Source organism: Maylandia zebra, linkage group LG12 (assembly GCF_041146795.1).
Source record: "Maylandia zebra isolate NMK-2024a linkage group LG12, Mzebra_GT3a, whole genome shotgun sequence".
In the NCBI taxonomy this organism is placed as follows: Eukaryota; Metazoa; Chordata; class Actinopteri; order Cichliformes; family Cichlidae; genus Maylandia; species Maylandia zebra.
In genome coordinates this window covers 3,540,329-3,563,731 of record NC_135178.1, presented here as the reverse complement: position 1 = coordinate 3,563,731, position 23,403 = coordinate 3,540,329, and the positions used below count along the sequence as shown (strand labels likewise).

The 23,403-nt window shown below is 41.8% G+C and overlaps 2 protein-coding genes across 2 annotated transcripts in view; one reads left to right on the top strand and one right to left on the bottom strand.

Moving 5' to 3' along the window:
• dgcr8 (DGCR8 microprocessor complex subunit) overlaps positions 1–23,403 on the bottom strand; it is a 207,648-nt gene that overhangs the window by 106,724 nt on the left and 77,521 nt on the right. The window lies entirely within an intron of this gene.
• Positions 1–23,403, top strand: part of zdhhc8b (zDHHC palmitoyltransferase 8b) — a 61,544-nt gene that overhangs the window by 26,394 nt on the left and 11,747 nt on the right. Inside the window, exons 2-3 of the mRNA XM_004558575.5 lie at positions 19,003–19,124; positions 22,339–22,496. Of these exons, the coding sequence (XP_004558632.1) occupies positions 19,003–19,124; positions 22,339–22,496 (280 nt within the window). The remainder of the gene's footprint in view (positions 1–19,002; positions 19,125–22,338; positions 22,497–23,403) is intronic.

Sequence of the window (23,403 nt, the reverse complement as noted above, 5' to 3'; positions counted from 1 at the left end):
ATTGGACTCATTTTCAGCCCAGTCCTTCTACCTGGCCATTGTTAGAGCTATGAGGGTTTTTTGTTTGTTTTCAACTGATAATTCAAAGAATTCAACCATATAAAAGAGACCATTGTTGTGTCTACAGGCCAATTAGCAAAGAACCAATTTTAAATTGTATCGTCAGGTACTTTCTTGCTACCAATAAGATGATTCCCAAAAAGCCTTTTAGATAAAGATTTAGCACATTTTGTCATGGCATACAGTTTGTCCTTAAGGAAACTGGACAAGTGGAGGATAAAAGAAGAAGTAGCAGGCCTAAAAAATGATCTATAGCAGATGACAAAATGTCTGAGACGTAGGAGCAAAGTAGGACCTGACACAGGACCTAAGAGATGCAAACACAAGTCTGGTTCTTACACAAGAACTGGACTGACAGTCAGTGGCAACAGGTCTTTTGGAATGATGACTCCAAAGTTGATCATTTTGGTTCAAATCATCATCAACATGTATGGAGGTAAGGAGAGAGGCCCAGCAGAGTGTCTACAGGCATCTGTGAAGTACGGTGAAGACTATGGCATAGTTTGGGGCTGCATTCATGTCAAAATTAATGGAATAAAATAATGCAGCAAAGTACCATAAGATTTTGTTACCATGCAATACCATCTGGATGCATCTAAGAGGCAGAGGCTTCATTTTTGAGCGTGACAATGATCTGAAACACACTGTTAATGTGGTAAAAGCATACCTGGATGGAAAAACACACAATCAGTCATGGACTGACCTTTCCAGAGTCTGGACCTCAACATTTTTAAAGCAATGTTGGATCATCTTGACTTAAAATGAAAGAAAAGGCAGCCAACATCCAAAGAGGAGATTTGAATGTGCTTCAAGAAGCCTGGAAAAGGATTCCTGAAAACTGTTTACAGAAATTACAAGTAGGCTTGGCTCAGAGACTTATAGAAATAAAGGTGGTCATAGTGGATACTGACAATAAAGCTCATTAGTATCATACAAACTCTTGTAACCTTGTAAGACTGCTAATTCTTGTTCCTGCATAGCTTCAGTATTCAGTGTTTAATTTGAGAGCAGGAGCATAAAGATGGCGATAATTTAAGTCTGTCCAAAAGGAAGAAAGATTAAGTAGAAGCCATAACAGCAGCTGTCACTGGCTTTAAAATCCCAAGTTAGGGTAAACCGAGTCATCAGAGTGGACTTTTTTGTTTTTCCTCTCACAGCCGAGACACAGAAAGGAAAAACAAGGCTTTTAAGTGAGCCAGGAACGCTGTCCCATGCTCGGATACCCCGGCTCTTTTCCTTCTTTTTGTATGTTGCTGAACTGACACAACCCATGCGTGTCACATTGTGTCCACCACAAAAACTAAAGCTGCACCGGCCATACAAAGTTCATATTTAGAAAGACTGTGATTGTGCTTGTGTGAATAGCCGGCTCCCTCGACTGGCCCCAAGGGCCTGTCAACCTTATTTCCCCTTTGATAACATAACACATTTTGACTGCTACAAGAGAATTTATGTCTGCTTGCTCGCTGGCTTCTCCACCCATTTATGGTGATAGTGGTGGAGGACTACTCCTGCTGTATTTTCCAAGGCCAAACGCAGACCCCACTGGTTCTTAGGAGAAATTGTTTTCATTACAACTTTTCAAACAGGCCTCTGAGCCGTTCTGCCAGCGTGATAGGGGAAACTATTGAAAACGAGACAAATTGGTTTCAGGCTCAGGGGGAAAGCTATAATTAGCAGAGCTCAAACTCTGCTGCCTTTTGTGAGAGCTTTGGTTTACTGTACGATGCTCTTGCCATGACGGTCGCTCAGTCAAAGGGTGCGATCAATCTGTCTTGTGGCTGCTGGCAAAGCCAGACTCGCACCATATTGTCCTGTCACTCGCTGTCCGCCAGCGTTGCACTGCCTGATTGGCGTCTCGGTTTCACGAGCGGCCTTGAGGTCGAAGAAAACAAAGGAAAGTCTAAAGTAAACCTTGTTGCCTCCCACTTCCCTCCTTCCACTTATTACTCTGTCTTTTCTCCTACCCCTACCACTTTCCGCAATTCATATTGTCTCTGCAGCCACTGTGAACTCTGCTCACGTTTCCTCTGTCTGGAAACAAGGAAATCTTTTCTCCTTGCTGCCCCAGTTGTTAGCAACCAAATTCTGTGCAATGGGCCATTCAGAAATATTCCGACTACATTAACTCAGGAGTAAAGAATCTTTTTCTATTTCTAAAATTAACAGGTATTAACAGGCCCAGATTAAAATCAGGTTTAAAACTAGTTCCTAGTTATTGTGTCCTCACCACTGTGGTTACTCGGGTTTAATATAAGTTTATAATGCAGATCTTTGTTTATGTTATGTCATATTTATTACTTTTTTAAGTTAAGGTAATCTTTTGGTCTTCACTGCACTCTGGAACGTCATGAGATTTTTCTTTGACCTCTTTTTTTGACTGAAACACTCTCCAAACACTCACATATTATTTGTTGGATTTGAATAGTTTCTGGGCCTTTGGGTGTGGCTGCTTAATGTTAGGGAACAGCTTTCGAGTTTTACTGACTTTCAGTTTTAAAGTAAGAATAAGCTGAAGGAGAAGTGCCCAGTCACCTTTGTGTTTGAAGGCCTGCACAGTCAAACATTCTCCTGGTGGGGGGTGGGGTGTGTGAAAGCTTTGGTTTCTTAAACGATTTTCCTCCTGCAGGTTTCCACAGCTCATTCCGAGCCGGAGGCTTTTGTTTCTCTGTCCACAATCCAGGAGAGTCAGGAAGAGTAAGAAATACAAGTGAAAACCCCACACACTGAAGGGTGGGGGAGGAGAAAGAGTGTTGGCATTCCAAAGGGTGGATTGGAGAGGATTTGGTCCTTTAAATAGAAGCACCTGTTCATCTGGGATTAGTAGGAAGTAGAGCTCTATTTTTACAGTAGGATTAGGGATGGACCAGTATGGTTGATTTTTTTTGTTTAGTTTTTTTAAGAGCTGATCCAGAGACGATTATTCCAGTGACTTTTTTGTGGTAGTTTGTGGCTCCCCTCTAACTTAGCTGCTAGTGTAACCTAGCTTCATACCTGATAACATTAATAACTATAGCAAAAGTAGCCAATTCGACTTCTTTCTTTTAATATTTGGCAATGGCTTGCACTGATAATCAGTTTTTCGGATGTAAGGTATCTCTGCTGTCATTCAGTCAGAGCGAAATAAAAATAGAACATAAATTGTGGTATTCAGAATGCAAACGCAAAATGAATTGTCCTATGTACTGCTACCAACCTGCGTCGCTCTGCAAGCTCACCAGCCTGGTTACGGGTTGCAATTACTTGTGACAAATAACAGATTGCAGCATGCTGGACTGAGCTCGACACCACAGATTAGTAACTGCAGACGGCAAGAGACTGAAGGGCATTTTAAAATGCATTCATCAGTAAATCCTTGGAGAAAAAAATAAATAATCGCAAAAATTCCAAACGTGTGAGCGGATAGGAGGCATTAATTAGCTATCCACTAGTGGGCATATTTCCCCATCTCACCTGTAGGACAGACTGGCTGTGAAACAGAGTCATGGGGCTCCCATCTGTGGTTGCAGAGTGTAATTAACTCACCCTCTGGCTCTTGCCGGCTTATGGAGATGCCTGGAACAACTGGTTTTGGTAACAATTTATAATATGTCCAGTAACAGGAAAGGAGACACAAATTATTCTGAGAGTAATTATAAGTACATTTATATGCACTTCATAATACATTTCTTATGCTATATTTAAAATTACTTACAGTATTATTTGTGTCTCCTTTCCTCTAAAGTACCTTATGTTTGCAAGATGTCAAATTGTTCATGCACTACATAAAAGAACTTACGCATTATTTAAAATTACTTACATAGTAATTATTTTTGTTTCGAGTTGTGGGCTGTATTATGAAATGTTAGCCTGGTTTCTTCTTTGAACTCCATTATAATGTCCTAAAGTGAAACCATTGGCCATGCAGTGCTGGATAGAGCTTTTTAATAGGCACTGCTCTGGTGTTTACATACTGATCTTATCATCAAACCCACAGCAAGAACATGAATGAGCACATTTCTCGAAATAAAAAGTGCTCATAAATTGAGGAAGTCATTCTTTTATTGATGGTGATTTTAAACATCAAACCTTTAACCAAGGGTGGCTTTCTTTGGCTTCATCAGGGCCTCCTTCCTTTTGGTAGGAAATGTTCTGGTTTCAGTATTATTTTTAAAAGCTGACGGCAAGCAAAAAAAAGAAACCCAAAGTGCAGGCTACAGACGACTTCATAGTGAAACCTTCAGAGACCTGATAAGGAGATCCACATGTGCTCTCGGTCGTCCAGATGGATAGTGCAGCTATCTGTTCAGGGATGCATGTGGATTCAATGCACACGCAGGACAGACACATGAGCACCACACAGTATGCTTTGTGTGACTGTGGCCTCATACCAGATTTTCGAGTTCAGGATTGAAGCACTGCAAGATTTTGCTTTTGCGAGTGTGTGTTTAGATTTTAGCAGATATCACATTAGCCCAAAATGCAGTCGTGCTTTTAGAAATACACAGTTTTCTCTTTAAACCTTGCTCGATCTCGCCTTTACAAGCGTGAAAGCACTTCTGAACATTGGCATTATTTTAGAAAATGGGATATTGGCTGCATCTTTATGCATTCAGCTCTAATTGTTTTCAGAGAATCTGCTTGCCCCACCTACCAGACTCAAGGGGATTTTTTTTGGCTGGCTTCAAACAGACTAAATCACAGATGACTCTACTCCACCTATAATTGGGTCAGCATGTGTATTTATAGACAGAATGTCTTTCCAAACCCATTAAACACAAAACGGAGCTAGTTGCACTAAGTAGCCTGAATTGTGCGCTAAGTAAACAAAAGCTCTCATCAGTTTCTGTCATTAGGACCAGTTAGACGATCACTGAGTGTAAAACACAGCCTCTGCCTAAGCTGCTATATTACTCTGTCTATCAAAGGACTAGAAAATAATTCTTCATCTTTCTCATCGTCTCCAGGGATGCACAGTAGTAGCAATAGTAGATATAGTGAAAGAGAAAAATGCATTAATCTTAATAAAGACCATCAGACTCTATTCCAGCATGTTGCCAACCTGCTACTCACCATAACTGTGTTGAGCCTTTCAGTAAATGATATGGCCAGGAATCACTTAACAATTCAGTAATGAAATCCCACACCCTTAATGTGAATGTTGTTATTGTAAAAGCCTAGCTAGAGTCCCCCCCCCTTATTGAATCAGTGGCAACTTGACATCAGCGTTTATCCCCGCATATGGCTCCTGCTGCTCTGACTCTCCAGCTCCTGTCTGCCACTGCTACAGCGACAAAGACCTCGACAGCCCCCCTAAGCGGATCAGACCTTACATATCGCACCACAATTTCATTAAGGGTCACAATTCGCAGGGCTGTCATGCCATAATAAACTCCCCAGTGCAACAGGAGCAGATGGTGCGACCCAAAGCATCAAGGGAGAGACATCCAGAGGAATCCCTTTAATAAGGGAAGTAGGCCGGCAGCCGGTGCTTTAGAAGATAGCGCCTGCCTTTTCATATGATGTTCGCAGGATCCTTTGGTGAGTGAGTGAAGCCAGATACAGAAACTGTAAATCGTGGTTTGGGCTTTTCAGGAAGTCACAGGGCCACGCTTTTCATTTTCTTCCGTCCAAATTGGTTTAAATCAGTTTCAATCAGCAGGAACCAAACCCACAAATTTACATATTACATTCGTACAAAATCCTTTTCTTTTTATCCTATTACTGCTGAAAATCTGAGATTAATTTTAAAACACGAGGGCTAAAACACATGGTTGCTATGATTTATCACCTTTATTTCTCAGGGAGTTGGATTAGCGGTCTCATGTCATCTTTTTGGTTCTTCACCCTATGAACCCTAACACACACACACATACTGATCAGTTGTGATCAGCAGTGCCACGACTGACATTGCCACAGGTCACGCTTTTAGCCCAGGCTCCTCTCTCTGCCATCCGTCCTTATTATACTTTAATCAGCAGCTTAAAAAATGCTCCCTTGGAAAGAATGGATGCCCAATTCAATGCGCTTCACAGGAGGAGCTCTTAATTTTTGATGGTAGAGCATAGACGTCGTAACCGTCCCCGTGAGGCTTTAACGTCAGTGTCCTATATTTACGTCTGTCCAGCGGCAGCGAGTTTGCCAGCGAGGCTCACTAGGCACTGGCGTGTGAATTGGCACTTGATGTGAAAGAACATATTGATGCTCTCTGCTTAAACGCTAACACTGGTGTAATATCAATTATGCAACTGTGCAGGGTAATGTTCAGTGTGTAAATGTGCCCAGTCATGTATTTGCCATTATGTCGTTCTGAGCTGCAAAATGCTTGCATTCAAGACAGTTCAGCCCAGTTTATTGACCTTTCTGCCCTCTGTCTGTCCCCGTCTTTGTACTCGAGTTCCCAGAGAACACTGGTGGGATTCTGCCCCACGCTGCCAGCCTGTATTTCTAAAAGGAATCATTGTGTTGTCTTGTTGCGCTCTGGTAAATCAATGGGACTCTTTGTTCCCCCTGCAGCATGTAGGACTTGGAGCCCGGCCTGTACAGACGTCACGATTGGTGCCTGCTGTAGACCGAGTGCGTCTGTTTTTTAGGTTTTTTTGTATTCTCTGTCTTAGAACAGTCACATTTCATCCCCGTCCCAGCAGATACAAGGAATGAACTATGATATTAAGATCTGCCATATTCAATCATCTCAGAGGTTTCTCCTTTGCACGTTTCCATGCTCTGTGCATCTCCACGTGCAAGCATGCTCATTCATAGGTAGTGTTCGTGTTTGCTAGGGCTTTCACATTTTGTTCACGTGTCAGGGCGTAAATGCTCATTGTGTTTGTGTCCCTCAAGGCCTGCAGCTGATCTAGATTGCCTCTCTTGCTGGTTTAAAGGGGGAAAAAAATCTTTTTTGACAATGTACAATTAAAATTCCCGCAGATGTGAAGGGGCCGCTGATGAGTTTCTTCAGAGGGAGAGAGCAGAGAGGGGTGGGAGGCGCGGAGACGAAGATGAAGAAGAAGGAAGAGGAAGAGGGGGTGGTGGGGGGCACTCTTTAGGGAGGTTTAGTGAAAGCACCTGCCTCAGCTCTGGGACTCATGATGGATGGAGAAGAACAACTGAGAGGGGGGAGGTGGGGTGGGAGCAGGTTTGAGCTTGAAGTGAAGGACATTTTGTCCTGCAAATTCTTCCCTTTAGCCAGTTTGGCACGCACACATCAATTCAATAAAGATACAAAGGTGCTCGGGATGGGGTTAATTCATGTTAAACCCAAGCAATTCCTTTGAATCGTCCAAAGTTGATTTTTTTTTGTGCCTTCAAGTTCAAAGATCCTGAAATTTGATTCAATTCTCTCATTTAAACTTCTGAACCTTGGCTACGACTCAGTTTCCCCTTTAGGTGACTTGACTTTAAATCTGCTTCTTTAGAATACGACATCAATAAATCACTGCTGCTTTTTTTGATACATAACTGGCACAAAGAAGCAACCACCTGACAGGTTCTGCATAGTCTCAGCTGGATTTACATCAAATCCCCAGTGACTGGTTTTATTTGTAAATTTGCTTTATTTAAATTTTGTGATGTGTATTTATTTATTTATTATTTTTGCCAGAAATGAGATGAGGACATCAATACCACTCTGAGGTATGTTCAATAAATAAGAAGCTATAGTGAGGCGGGGACTGCTTTTAGCCTCCTCTGTTAAGATGGATTTATAGAAGTAGCTGGTGGGCAACATAAAAAGTTCCTGACAAAAAACAATGAAGTTAAAACAACATTTTAGATGAGAGTTCTAATGTGAGTATTGTACAGTGAGATATTAAGTTGAAGTTTGTTTGTTCTTGCTGGTCCTTCATGTTTAATGGTTCATCTCGCTATCTAATTTTGTGTATTTCAGTTTACATTTTTAAATAAAAGTACAGAGATGTACGCTAGCAAGCATTTTGACTTTAAGAACTCACTGATACATTTAGAAAACAGGGTGTTGTTCACAAAGACTACACCTTGTACCTCACAGTGAAAAAAGCATGCACAATTTGTTATTCCCTGTGCTGGTGTCGTTCCTGCATCACCGTAATTATGTTTGTCCAGGATCAACACCAATATTGACCAGTGACATTCAGTTAGCGTTAGCCAAGAAGTTAGCCAAAGCTATTCAAAACTATTGTTAGCAAACCAACATGAGTAACCTAAATTTCGCTAACAGCGAGCCTAACTTATTAACATATTTATATTACTGTATAAATTAATAAAGTCAACATTTGAAATGCTTACTATTAGTTCCAGAAGAGAGTTTTGAATAAACAAAGGATTTTTTTACCCCCAGCATTGCAAAGCTATGACATCAGAACAACATGGTTGGACAGTTGCAATGTTGATCCTGGACAAACATTATTATAAGGATGGTCTGCTCCCAGGCCTAGTCTGTCATAATATATATAAGGCATGTGGGCAGCCTGAGAGAAAAGACTATTATAAAGCCTTCTGCCACACGAGTGAAAGCGCCAGTTAGATACAGACGTTTTACGCTACACACGAGGAACGTACACTCTGGTGTAAGTGGGGAAAAAGCTTGTCTACAGTTTGTGGATGCTGTGAAGCTGCAGTGTTTTTGTTTAGCAGGTTTCCTGTGCTGTATAATATACTCTTTATAAAGAGAGCAAGGTAGTGAAGACACGTCAGTCATCCTTATTTACGGTCTGTCTGCTGTACTGGAACTCCAGAACAGTTCTGGGATGCTCTCATGTGTTATTAAAACTTGCTTTTTTTCAAGCATTGGCAAAAAATAATCACTGAGATATTTTCTGAGCCTTATGTAAACATTTAATTGTAATATCATCTTCTTAATGTTTGTCAGTACTGTTTAATGGCACTGGCTCATGTTGCAATGTAAGATAGTATTTTGTACTAAAATATATTCAGCCTGAATGTGAATGCAGTTTTGTTTTTCCACATCTGTCGGCTCTTTTATTGAAATGGAAAGTACTGCATTATAAGCTGCATATGGACTGGATGGATCACTTAGGATTAAAAAATAATAATATTCCAACTCTGGCTGAATATCCCAAAATATTATATTTGGGGATGTCCAGTAATGCCTTTAGGCCTCGAATGTGTTAAAGGTGAGCAAAAGGTCCATATTGCTCCAAATGAAAGAGCCGAAGTTTTTGAGCCTAGAGACTGGATTTGATTTAGCACATATTGAAATGGAAAGAAGCTTTAGGGACCGCTCCAGAGAGAAACGTTCAGAACACAGGGAAGACGTTAATTACGTTACCATGAATATGTGGGCTGGACTTGGTTACATTTTACAATATCACTGCTAAGTTGGGTTAGTCTCTTTTCTTTGGCATTTTATACTTTAAGCAGAATCTGTTTGGTTACTGCCTCTGAGGTCTGGTGTGTTGTGGAAAAGAATAGTTCAATTTCTAAAGAATAGCTCCTTTGATCTCTTTTTGCTGGTCAAGTGTAGCTTATGGTGGCTAAAATGGATATATGCACTGTGACAACCCCTATTGGTTTCTGGGTGCTGCATTTTGAAACGTCAGTGTTTTGGCCACTATTATGTTAGAGTTTTTACCTAGAAGTTGGCATATCTGGACACCAGGGTGAGACACTCTTTGATAGGATGCTGCATCTGTAAACTGTACCAGAAACAGATATCTGTTTAGTAGTGCTATTTAACAGACTAGCAAAATAATAGAAGAAAATTATTCAGGATAGTTTTTACCATACAGTACGGCACTATTATACCACATATTTCTACTGAAAATGCTCGAAAAAACACCAAATTTCTAAATACTGTTGGTAGATGCAGATTGAGGTGAAGGCTAGCAGACAGCTCTCAGCTATAGCTGCCTATTGCATTGGGCTCACTTTTTGCTGTTTGACTAACACTGCCCACCAAAAATAAGCTACTGGATGCAAGAAACACGGCTGCAAGGAGGACTATACCTGAAACAAAGAAATGTTCAGTGTTAGACCTTTTCCCCACAGGAGCATTTTATCACTCTGAGCAGCTTCTGGAAGCTGGTGTGTGTGCACAGGTTTCTTTGAGCTAATTCCCTCAAAACTTAACCACATTAACTCGAACCCTCGGTTGTGAGGGAGGATGTGTGTGTGAACATCCCCTCTTGTTTTATTACCAGTCCCATTCATCTCTGCCAACCTCCGTGCCAGTTCGTGTGTGTGTGTGTGTGTGTGTGTGTGTGTGTGTGTGTGTGTGTGTGTGTGTGTGTTAAAGTGATTGATGAACAGTTCATTAGGTTGATGGGCTCTGCAGGGGCAGACAAGCTATCAGCCACAAAAGGTGGATTTCAAATACAGCAGAATTTGCTGTGGCAAGATACCAGATGCATCAGCGGTTTGGAATGGCTATTTCCTGGAAGTGAATATATTTATATATATATATATCTATATATAAAATATAATATAATATAATATAGCCAGGTGTTTGTTTAGGGCTTCAGCCCAAACAACATGGCAGGACTTGCATCATGCTGATGTTACTGTTTGTGTGTTCTAGTTCGAGCCATGTGTTACAGTGTATTTGTGTTTTTAATGTGTCCTGTTTTCCTCATGAAACTCTCCAGCACCTCCACACGATATCTCCGGCTGGCTAAGAAGTGTGTGTGTGTGTGTGTGTGTGTGTGTGTGTGTGTGTGTGTGTGTGTGTGTGTGTGTGTGTGTGTCCAGCCCTAACTTAGCCTCAACTTCCTGCAGGAAGGGAAAGGAAAGGAGAATTGCACTGACCTCAGTGGTGTGGATGGAGCACATTGCAGATGGCGCACAGAGATAAACAGCCATAACAGTGATAAGAGAGCCATGGAGGGTGCGGTTAGAGAGAGGAGGAGAGGGCACATTGTGCATTAAGACCTCGTCTTGCTTCCTAAAACTTGGACAAGGCTCGGGCTTTATCTGACTTTTGCATTGTGCCTGTTTGTTTGTGTTGCTCTCTGTTTATCTGCATGTGTGTCTCTGTAGATGCTGCTCCTCAGGTTTCAGCTAAGCTCTTCTTATCTCCTCCTCGCTTCTTCTTAGAACTGTCGAGTCAGCCGTGTGCTGAAAGGGATTTGGCATTGCTGCCCTCTGCTTTGGCTACGAATAAATTTGCATTTGCCAAAGAGCACTGACTGGCCTCTGTCAGCGAAAAATGTTTGATAAAACGCAGGATGTATTGAGTTTCCTTATTTGGTTCATTTAAAATTGCTAAACATCAAACTCTCCTCAGTGGTCAAATTCAACAAAGGCCCTCACTTGCTTTTCCTGAGCTTTCAATTGCATCTTTTTCCTCACTGATAGCACTAGTATCTTACAACAGTTTTACAACAACAAAAAAGAACATAATCCTCGAGTGAAAAGACTTGAAATCATTACAATACGAGATATTATTACATAACATTGCAAAGTTATGACTGAGGTAATAAATCCAACGACAGCGGCGCTTTTGGGCCCCACTTCTGTGAAACCAGGTCCCAGTTTGGATTTAGCAGACAAACACCCTCTCTACTTTTAAGATTGGGCTTAAAAGTGTCCGTTTTGATAAAGCTTATAGTTAGGGCTGGATCAGGTGACCCTGAATCATTCCTTAGTTACACTGCAATAGGCCTGGGTTTCTGGAGGCTTTCCGTGATGCACTGAGGTTTCTTCATCACCTTTTTTCACTCACTGTGTGTTTATACCCGAATTTGCATTTAATCATCAGTTAATCTCTGGCTCGCTTCCACAGTGTGTCCTGGCCCCTCCCCTCACACTCAAACGGTCGCGCTAGATAGCCGGCCCTCCCTGAGCCTGGTTCTGCTGGAGGTTTCTTCCTGTTAAAATGATGTTTTTCCTTCCCACTGTTGCCATGTGCTTGCTCATTGTTGGGGTTTTCTCTCCATTATTGTAACATAAGGCACCTTGAAGTGACTTTTGTTGTGATTTGGTTCTATGTATATATAAAATTAAACTGAATTGAATTATCAACATTATAAATAAACTGAATGTCAGATAAATACAATAAATTCCTGTGGTTCTCATGTCATTGGCTGTAAAAGATGGATGCAACTCATCCTTCCCGTTGTATCGACTGTGCAACACTAATGGTCCAGCACTTAATTATCTGAAAATAGGCCACAAACCAGTCTGAACGACTCTGTCTGTCGCCTCTTTGCGTCATAACTCTTGAAACTCTTGGCCACACTTGCAGGCTGCCATGTTTGAGACTTGGAATAAGAGTGGCTGGGAATGTGACACAGGGCAAGCAAACTTCTTGAGACATTGCTTTCCCTCCGTACATATCAGCCTGGCAACTGAGTGAGCAGACCAATGGCGTGTCTATGTTAGCAGTATCCAGCCACTCATACATGCATACACTTTGCTACTCTCTAAATAACCCATAGTTACAGCACTTCTCTTGTTAAGCCTCTGTTTCTTTGGCCCCATAAGCCTCATTTATAACAAATGACCCATCGCACTGTACTGGTTTCCAGTTTCCCAAGGGGTGCCTAAAAGAAAAGAAAAGAAAAATCCCAATAACGACAAAATAGCCACCCATGTGTCATCACTTGGACAGCCCACACAATCCAGTGCATGCACATGAGTGTGTTTGTTATGCCAGTTTGGTACACATGTCATTGCCAACAGTTTTTCATCAGGAAAAGTGACTCCCGTTTGATTTATGGGATTATGAGCGCACATGTTGTTGACTTGTTATTTTCCTGTGGGAAAGATGAGTACTTGTAAAATCGTTATTGGGGAAATTAACGGGGAGATTGACAAAGTATTGTAATGGGGTTTTTTTCTTAATACAAAGACAGTGAGTGGGCAGAAGAGTGAAGATGAGGCAAACACACACACACACTGTCTCTTTTCTCCTCTTCCATATGAAAATATTTTCATTTATCACCAAATGTCATTCATCTCCATCTGCCCCTACAAAATGCTTCCACACATTAACTGGAAACTGTACCGGGGATGACTTTCAAATGTTTGGTTGTTTTATTCTTATAAAGTCATGTTTCACTGAAACACGAGTGTAAGCATTTAGCCATAAATACTGAATCACACTGCTCTTTTAATATAAATTTGAAATGAAACCATGTGCTTTAGCATGAGCCTTATACGTGTGGAGTCAGGCGACGCTTGTAATAGTGTCACTGCACAGTATGCGTATTTATAACGTGATGTCATTTACTGTAGTAAGCTGGTTTGGATACTGTGCTTTTCTGCGCTGGGCAGCCTTCCTGCTGTCGTCTTTCTGTAAACAATCAAAATGGGATTTGTGAATATGCAAATGTAAAAGGGCAGCATGAGGGGTGAAAAGCATTTAACTTGATTTCAAACGAAGCCTTTGTGCAGCCATGAAAATGCACGCTGGGCTCCGAGCATGCAGATGGCAAACAGTGTACCCCGCGGCTGCTCGGCTTCCACCTCTGCTCTCTAGGCTCAGAGCGAAGGCGACCTTTCCGCGAGGCTCCAGAGAAGCAAACACAAGTGAAGTGGGTTTTTTAGTCTTTAGTATTGGTATTAATTTGCTAAACTCTATATGCCTTATGAGCATAAATAAAATCAAACACAGACGGCTATTTTTTAAATTGAATTTTTTAAAGTCCGCTATTGAAGACCACATGTTTGTTGTTTGACTGTGCTCACTTTAAGTCTCGGTTAAGACTCAGATCTGCTTACAGAGTTTGTGGGGAAGCCAATCAAGGAGCAGTAAGCCTCCAGCTCACAAACACACGGAGGGAGGACAGTTTAAAAATCATATTTATAAATCCGGTTATGTTTTTTTCCCCTTGTACAAAAGGATCGGTTGTTAATTCTGAATGGAGACCAACTGGTCAGACAAAAAAGCAATGCAAAGATTTCACTTTGGCCTCTGCAAGCTTGCAGTGGTCACTACTCACAATTTTTCTGACATGTCACGCTAAAAGCAATGACTAGACCTAATTTAACTACATACTCTGAATGCGAGGCTGAGCGCCAGCCGGGCTGCTCTGCAGTTTGCAGGCAAGGAGGGAATAACTTGGGGTTAGAGGAAGTTTAATTTACGATACCCGCTCGGTCTGTGAGTTCTCAAACCGTTCTGCTTAACATCTGCAGTGAACACACCTCTGTTTCCACTGACAACAGGCTCGCTGCCGCTGTGTGTGAATACAAAGCTTCAGGGATGTGTTTGTGTTGGTGACTGGCAGCTCCTAAGGGAGTTAGAAGCGACTTATGGTGCTGTTCACGAAACCTATGAGGAGTAAAATTAGTCTGACAGAAACTGCAGAGGAGGAAGGAACCGGCACTGGTTTGGCAGGTGGGATTCTGTGATGGACTGTGGGAACTGAGGTCCTGGGAGATGATTGTAGATGGCATGTATGTAACAACTGAGATCAAGCTCTCACACTAATTTCCTTCATGACTACAGTTCTCTCACACTGCCTCTCTTTCTTTTTAAGTCCTAATGAAAATTTCCTTCCTAGGGGGTGAAATGATACCAGCCTTACAATGGATTTCGGATCACTGGGTCTCAGTAGGCAGTCAGTACAAGAACACCCTCCCTCGTGTGTCCCACTGGGTTGAGACTTAATGAACTAATCAATGGGTTGGTGTTCTCAGCAGGAGCTGAATACATTACTGTAAGTGTTCCTTTTGGCCCAGCAGCGTCTTCTACCGTTATGGGTGTAATTCCAGCGAGGACTCACTGTTCATGATGGCTCTGAGATCCAGATAAAAGGTGACAGGAAAGTATTTTATTGTTCATGTAGTGAACATCTATCACTTATAACATTTTGACAGCCTGAAATATCAAAAGTCCGTTTCTGTCAGGTTTTACACGTATAGTTCATCGAGCATTACTGTGAATGAATCACAGACGTACTCTGCATATTAATCCGTCTTATTCACATTCACACAGACGACCGCGTCTTAAAAATGTCCATGTTGGACAAAGAAAAGTGCCACCTCTCAGTATCAGTCCCCAAAGCTCTCTGGATTCAGTCAGCTTTCTCTTTGATGGTTGTTCAGACTCTGCCCTCCATTTCTCCCAGTGCTACTAAAAGAGCAGATTACAGCAACTTCAAAGGGAAGGCTGTTTTTTTTTTTTCTGCTGTGATCCAAAAGAAGGAAAATGAGGGACAGATAGATCCGAGTAGTCAAATAGCCTTAGGATATGTAGTGGAGACCATATAGATGCTTGTCATGGTAGGTGATTGATTGTCACAGCACTGTTTCAAGCTTCAGCTGTGACTAATGGACCAGTTGAGCCATCTTAAAAATCATCAAATTCCTCATCAAACACATAATTACTTGACAAAGACTGCAGTGGCTTTTCCTCCCCTCTGAGGTTTTCTGGATTTTAGGGGTTTACCTCTAAAAGTGTTTCACTGAGCTTGTGTTGAATCAACAGACTCAAGCCTGTGGTTTTCTTAAGACACGATTTGTTTTTCTCCCCTTTTACTTTTTTTCTTTTAAAGACTGCTGAGTTATCATCACCATTGCTGTTTCCCACCAATAGATATCAGATACTCTGTTGTTATTGTCAAATGATGTGTATCTATTAAAATAGTTTCATTTTGGGTTTCACGACTTTCTTCCATAAAACCATCCCAACGTTTGCGTCTTTACTTTCTCCCTCTGTGAGCAAATCCAGCTCCACGAACTCTCAAGCTGTCCTGTTGTTTGCAGATCCCATAGTGACATAATTTTGTCAAAAGCACATATCAAGTAATGATGCAGCCTAAACGTGGTAGAGTCGGCAGACATGGGGGCCTCTGCTCTGTTCAGAGGGCAGCAGCAGCACATGCAGATGAGCTGCACAGCTCTCATTCTGTCTCCTTTTTTCTCTCTTTTTAATGCAAATATAGATCAAATGAACAACTCAGCAGTTGTCGCTGAGCTTTGCATACATGTGATTTTTGTCCAGTGATTTCACAATGATAAAATCGGGATTTTGAAGTCTGGAAAATGCTCCAAATATTCCTCGTTTTTTCCTGTTAAACTGTTAACTATACTACACTGAATTCAGCTGGATTGAATTACAGTGTATGTGAATCCAGACAACAGCGAGGATGAGTTTTGACAGCTAATGCAGCGGCGTGGCGCTGCGCTGTAATTCGTGTCGTGTAATTATTTCTGGTTTAGAAAACAACAGCTCTACACTTCTAATTGTTTTTGCTCACGTCTCAGTATGGATCCATTAAATCACCAAGTAGTTCTGACCACCCCAAGGCCGTTTGCATAATCGTTCACCAAACATGTGAGTCATGTTTAAAGAGCTCATTTGCACTTTAACAATGCAAATGTATGACGGCAGAGGGGAAGGTGCGCTCTTAGCTCGCAGTCTGCCTCCTACAGACTTTCTTCCTTTGCTGTTCAGCAGGAAAATCACATGTGTAACCCGAGGAATGACGGGTGGATTTACATTTAAGTAGGCATGCATGGATGGGACCTGTAGTGGTAGTAGTAGAAGTGATTTAGAAGATGTTTGCTGTGAAAGCGCTCATTGATCTGGCTAAGGTTAGTGAGGAGACCGCAAGCTGCTCTGCCAGCATGGGAGCGAGCTGTGGGCTATTTCTTCCCAATCCTGTGCTTTTATCTCCCTTTTCATCCTCATCTCAGTCACGAGACGAAATATGATTTTAATTTCTACTCCCTGGTATAGACGTTGACTCTGCACCTCAGTGTCTGTGAGGTATTCGGCCGCATGCAAGCTGCTGTTTTAGATGCCGATCGGCCTGGACGCTCTCCAGCTCCTGTTTGCAGTAGTTTTAATCATCAAAAAGATTCCTGGACTTTTTGGACTTTAGGCCTCGATGGAAGCAAACTCATTACTTTACTGCCCTTTTGGCAGAAAAAGCCCTTTCAGCTTAACAAATTATCCAAGCTATTTTTTGTGGACATTTTTATTTCTGTATTTATTTGCCTCAGTTGAAGTGTCATGGCGACACTTAGCGTGAACACTGCTTACCACGCAGGGCTGATAAGCACTCTGTTGTTATTTGTTCCTCCTACACAATTAACCAATGTCTGTGTGCTTAATTAGACTTTCTTTCAGTCACATTTTCCTCCCACGCTGTCAGCTCCCAGGTTCCCAAAATGGTTGCTGTCAGCTGCACTCCACCCCACCACCCCCCACCTCCTATCTGACTCCACTGTATCACACACTGCACAAAAATACATGATCCCTTGACAGGCAAGTAAATTGGGATTTCGGGAGACTGTGGGGCTGCGTCCTGTTTCTCTTCTTTGATCAATTTTTTTAAGCACTTGTTGACACAGCATAGCACTCACTGCAGTGTGCTGAGTGAATGCCAGTTCTGCTGAGATGTACTTTGATGTTATTGTCTTGTAAAGGAAGATATGTGCAATGTGTGTTTTCAGAGAATAAGCAGGAACAAAAATCTGTCCCTTGTAAGACTTTGCCTTATATCCTGTATTTCCATGTCGCAATAAATCGCTCCACCTGTTTCCGATTTTACATGGATAAAGTTAACTTAGGTGGCAGCTCTTTTAGGATGTAATATATTATGAATATTTTTGTGGCCATTTTGAAAACTTCAACTAGTCATCTAGTTATAGACTAGAGTTAGCAGTGATATGATGCAACAGTGAGGGCGGATCAACCCAATACTAGGTCTAACAAAGCTGAAGAGGACTGCATGTGTGAAAGGCCATCTCGTCCCCGTTAGCGCTTCTCTGTTCTCGGTCTTTTGTAGAGCCATGGCTCTGAATAATTCAGCAAAGCAACAGCAGACTGGCAGAGCAGGAAAGGAGATAAATGGATTGAAGCTGATCTCGGGGCACGAGTACAGGAAGGAGCTTTTGACGTCACAATGAGCTGGGGAGGCATGTTTGGAGATTCAAGTGTTTGTATCTGAGTTGTGTGCCAGCCGGCCGTGAGTGTATTAGTCATCACTTAGAGTGAGAGTCTCTCTTTGAACCCCCAGCCCCACACCCCACACCCCAACCCTGTGAGATATTTCATTAATTCATGAATCCTCTGTGAGTTTCTGACCTGCAGGGTCTCTGTGGTATGTCCAGCTGTAGGTGTTCACACATCTCCATTCCGATGGCGTTTCACCTCCAGAGAGGCAGTCGGCTTGAATCGTGACACCGTAGGAAGCAAACAGTGTCTTGACATTTAAGTGCAGGTGACTGAGCAGAGCTGTGAGTCTTACTCAGGTGTCTCCACACTTGAATGTGTCACAGCCCTTATTGAGCTATAATTTGCAGGCGGTGGGGAAGGTCGGTTTGATGCAAAATGTTGCTCATCGAGGTTTGGTGAGAATATTTTTAGCCACGCTAGTGATGGCTTTTGGGTGTGAGTGTTGAGGCTGGAGTATTTCTAGCTGATGCATTTATTGGCTAGCAGATCCCAGTGCAGACTACATCAAGTTTAAAGTTCATTGTGGATGAGTAAGACATCAGCTGTTGTGCCAAAAACTCAATTATTTTAATTGAACAGTAGCTACTATTAAAGGCAGGAGTTTCAAAGATTTTAGAAGATTTCAACCAGTTTGGGTTTTTGTCAGCTTTGATTGTTTGGGCACAAAAAGCTGATGCAGGAAAAAGCTGTACTTGGACTTTAGTGACTCACTACAGCCCAACTTATGTAAGTGTAAAGTGGTGCACTGAGTGGAGCCGCATAGTAAGAAATCAACAATAGTTCTTTTCCAGTGAAGAATTACTTCCAAACAGAAAGATACAAATTGAGTTCAAAGACCTCAAATCCTCCTCATCGGGCTTTTATGTACTCGTGTTAAATAGACATTTTGTTAGACACTGCCCTGCATCGTTACTCAATAGAGGCTCATTCATGGGAAAGTCTGTTTTCTTGTAACACTTTTACCTTTGCTGTCACTTTTTACGCGGTTATGGTAAAGACAAGAAGGGGAAACGCACGGTTGATGAAAATGCAGCGCTGTTTAAATGTTTGTTACGATGTGCTGCTCAACACACAGGAAGGATCCTGATTGTCTTTGTCTTGATGTGTGTCTCTAGGTGCCCCTGGTTGACTAAAGTGATCTCGCCCGCTGTGCCTCTCTACAATGGACTGGTCTTCCTCTTCGTCTTGGCCAACTTCAGTATGGCAACCTTCATGGACCCTGGCGTTTACCCCAGAGGTTTGTACCGACGCGAGGAGCTTTGAAAATGTTTTGATCACAGTCTGAACTGTAAACTTTCTAAGCAAAATCTTATTACAGTATTTATCTGCCATCTAAAACATTAGTGTCTGTCATAAAGCATGTGCACATAAATGTAAGTGCTACATGTAAGTAATGGGTAAACTCTGCTGAGTCCCCATTTAGAAGGTGCTCTTTATTTCTTTTCTTTTTTTTTATAGCACCACATTTATCAGAGAACCACCCTACAGCGTTTCATTACCCTATTATCTGCCTCTTACAGTCTACCAGCTTCACATGCAGGGCACTGCTGGAGGTTATACGAGCCTTCATATTGCACGGTGTATTAAGTATCTTTCAGCTGTTCAGCCTGTCAAACAAGCTGCACTGACCTCTGCTCCTGATGCAGGCAGACTCCTGAGTCTCAGCCATAGTGGGTACTGATAATTCACCCATCCCTGGACATGTTTAATTTGCTTCTTGATGATAAGGACCTTGCTTTAGAGAGTCTTTTCTGCTCATAAAGGGGAAATGATTAGTAGGTTGTGTATAGTGCCAGTTAGCCGCCTCCCCAGGCCATGACTGTAGCCTTCTATAGCAGCTGTCTTGTGTTTTATAGACTGGTGGCAGATGAGTTTTTCTAGGCACTTGATGTTATATTTGTCAGCCAAATTATAATATATGTGTCATCAAGACTGTAAAAGTAAAGTGCAGATTGAGGTCATGGACAGCACTTGCAATTTCCCCCTTTTTTTGAGGAAGCCACTAATTGAGGTGATGCACAAAAAAGATGACTGGGGCTAATGAGGCTGTGCAGTTATTAAGTTCATTTTTCTGAAGACAATTAGAAAGAAACTGAAACTTCAATAAAAATGCTAATGTTGTAGTTTGTTCCTGTTTAAAGGGAGTTTTCCTTCCCACTGTCACCAAGTACTTGCTCATAGGGTGTCGCTTGACTCTTGGGGCTTTCTCTTTGACGCGACTATTATTGTAATTTGGTGTTACATGGATTGAATGCAATTTTATTGAATTGAATTGAAGTACTAGGCCACCTATGTTTTACACCTACAGGAGCTGGTTGGCCATGGAAACACAACACCTCGATGCACAGTTTTTGTGTTGTTGTTGATGCCGGAGGAAGTTTGGAAGTCTGCAGTAATTGCGACAACAGAGTGCTGAGACTTTTCTGGATTATAAGCCTCAGCACTCTTTGAGCCCGCTCTGCAACTTTATATGTTCTGTCACTTCTTGGCTGAGTTGCTGTGGTTCTTTAACACTTCTACTTTGCAATGAAAACACCTGAATTCAGAGATTAAGAGGTGTGACCCAACATTTTTGTCCATGTAGGCTACCTCTATGTCACCATAGGAAATGGCATGTGTTTCAAGTGTTCGTTTTTTCACTCAAAGAGCAAAGATAATTTCATGCCCACTAACAGCCAATCATCACTGACCACAATAGTAAAATGTTTCTCCTTCACTGTGTTTAATTTGCCAGCTTCATGTCCTGTAAATATGCACAGTTCACCCGTTTGTGAAGGATGAACATCTGACAAAAACATATGCTGACGGTGACGATGCGCTGGGAAAAAAAGTGACTCACAATTCAAGAACAAATTGAGCATTACAACCTAGAACATGAATGATGTTCTACGTGGCCTTCACACTGGCAGTCTTTCAAGAACAAGCATTCAGAGCTAATGAAATGTATCTGAACATCACGCAGTTAACATAAAACAATGATAAAGAATCACACTGTAAGTACATACACACACAATCAGCTGCAAATAATAAAACTCCTTAAACAGTTCATACATATTGAAGCCCAGACACAGAATTTTAGGGGGTTCTGCTGTGTGTGGCTGGTACTCAGCATTGCCAGTGGATGTTTTGGACCATGAGGGTCGTGGCATCTGTGGATCAGGCTTTCGAGGATGCTCAATAGGACAGGGATGTGGGAAATCACCTTCTGCTCTTTGTTGCATTTCTCGAGAACAATCCTAAAATGTTTCGGAGTGTCAGGGGAAGGTGGCTGCCACTGGGGTGCGTTGTTATATTAAGGAGAGGAGTTTGTATTTAGTCTACAGCAATGCTTAAGTGGGTCAATGCTAGAACCCAATGTTTCCTAACAGAAGACTGAGATGATAGGTACCATCCACTTCATCTGTCAGTGACTTTAATATTGTGGCTGATGGCCGGTCGCTGTGGATGCGACTGGATGTAGGTACCTTAGTCTTTAGTGCTAAAAATAAAAACAAACTGTATATTTTAGGTCATACTTCATTTGTTTCCTGAGTTTCATGCAAAAATAGAATTGAGTTTGACAAAGGCGGTGTAGATTGTACGAAACAGGCCAATGCTTTGTTACCGAACAAGCTCGGATGGAGCATTTGGAGGAAAGAATCTGTCAGAGGAGATGCAAGCCTAACTGCTGTTTGTGTTTGCTGGTTTGGCAGGCGGCTTTGCTTCAAAATCTATTTGAATCGACTTGAGAGCCATAATAGCAGAGCAATCTCCCGCTATGGAACTGTTTATTTCTGTGCTCTACCTTTGCTGCTATCTTGCTTGGTTTCCTTCTGCATGCGTGTACTCACCTACCCGGGTCAGTTATTGCTGTACTGTGAAATTATTTTCTGAAGTTGGAGTTTCATGCAAATCGATCAAATGTGCTCCTTTGATCAGATGAAAGGCATGTTGCTTTGGTACAGCTCCACAGTAAAAACAAAACAAAAAAGCTCTCAGCTGCAGGAGTTGTTCCGTTTTTCTCTCTGCAGAGACAATAAGGAATACTTTGCGTATGGCTTTGCATTTCTGCTTGTGGCTAACAGTTGCAGTTCATCCAACAGCAGAGTCGGACACTGGGAAAGCTCATACTGCAGTTTGCAAAGTACGGGTTTAATTATCTTTTTATGTCAGATAAAGCAAACCGATAATTCTGCCAGGGTTTGAGGTCTAACTCCCATAAAAACAAATCCATTTTAAGAATGTATAAACTTGTGCGAATAAAGCCAGGCAGTCTCTTGCTCTACACAAGTCACACAGTTGATCAGCTCAAAGCACACCGAATAGGTCACGGGTTTGCTCTCTGCAGACATCTAACAGCAGGGTGGGCTTCGTTTGAGGCGCTTCCCTCGTGTCCCTGTCAAATGGAATCATAAAGCACAACCACGTGTCTCTTTCTGGGTTTGTTTGCAATGTCTTCTTCTCACCCACAGCGGACGAGGACGAGGATAAGGAGGATGATTTCCGGGCACCGCTCTACAAGAACGTGGAGATCAAGGGCATTCAGGTCCGGATGAAGTGGTGCGCCACCTGTCACTTCTACAGGCCGCCTCGCTGCTCGCACTGCAGCGTCTGTGACAACTGTGTGGAGGTGTGTGTGTGAATACAGAAGCATGAGTGCAAACAGAGAGAGTGTGTGTGTGTGTGGGTTCACTGCATATGAAATCTAAATATGCATCAAGGTCAGAGTAACATATAAGTATTTTATCAAGAATCTGTCCAGTTGGCATGTTCAGGCATATTTGATATGAAAAATAATGCAGATTTTTTTCTTTTTTGCATATATTTAGACTTCCTGCCAAGGATTAAAGCGGGGAAACAGCATTTCTTATTATCTGTGTTTCTGGCAAGAAAAATGTCATCATTAAAGATTATAATTACTGGAATAAATATAAGCTTTTGGCAGCTTCAACAGTAAAATACTGTAAGACTACACATTGGTACACACACAGAGGCATAAAAATACACAGGGACATCAGATATTAATACACAAGATGCAGAATTAAGCAGCTTGTATTCCTGCATGTGTTTTTCTTCTAGAAACTGGAAAAAGGGGTCGAATGTTGATGATCAAAACAATGAAATTAATGAACAGTTTTACAGGGATGTAGATGAATTTATGTCTCAGTAAGATTTAGGACTACCGGGAAACCACACATGCAATAGGCAGTACAAGGCATTTATTTAAGGCGCAGTGTGATTCGGAGTTACTGTTTACTGAAACAACAGGAGTCATAAAACTAGTTTCCAATTCCCAAGCAGTGCAGAACAAGGAGAAGAAGAACGAATGCCAGAGTTCGAGCTGTATGTATGAGCTGGACTGTACCTGATGATTAGGTGCTTTAAAACCTGCATTTTTATTTATTTCTTTTTCTGGCCTCCAGGTTCCAAAAAGAATTCTGACTGTGGAGAAAAAAAAGGTCCTCAGTCAGAAAATGTTTTCCTAAAAACTTTATGTTCTCAGTCCCTTCTATCAAGTCTTTTTTATAACAGAGCAT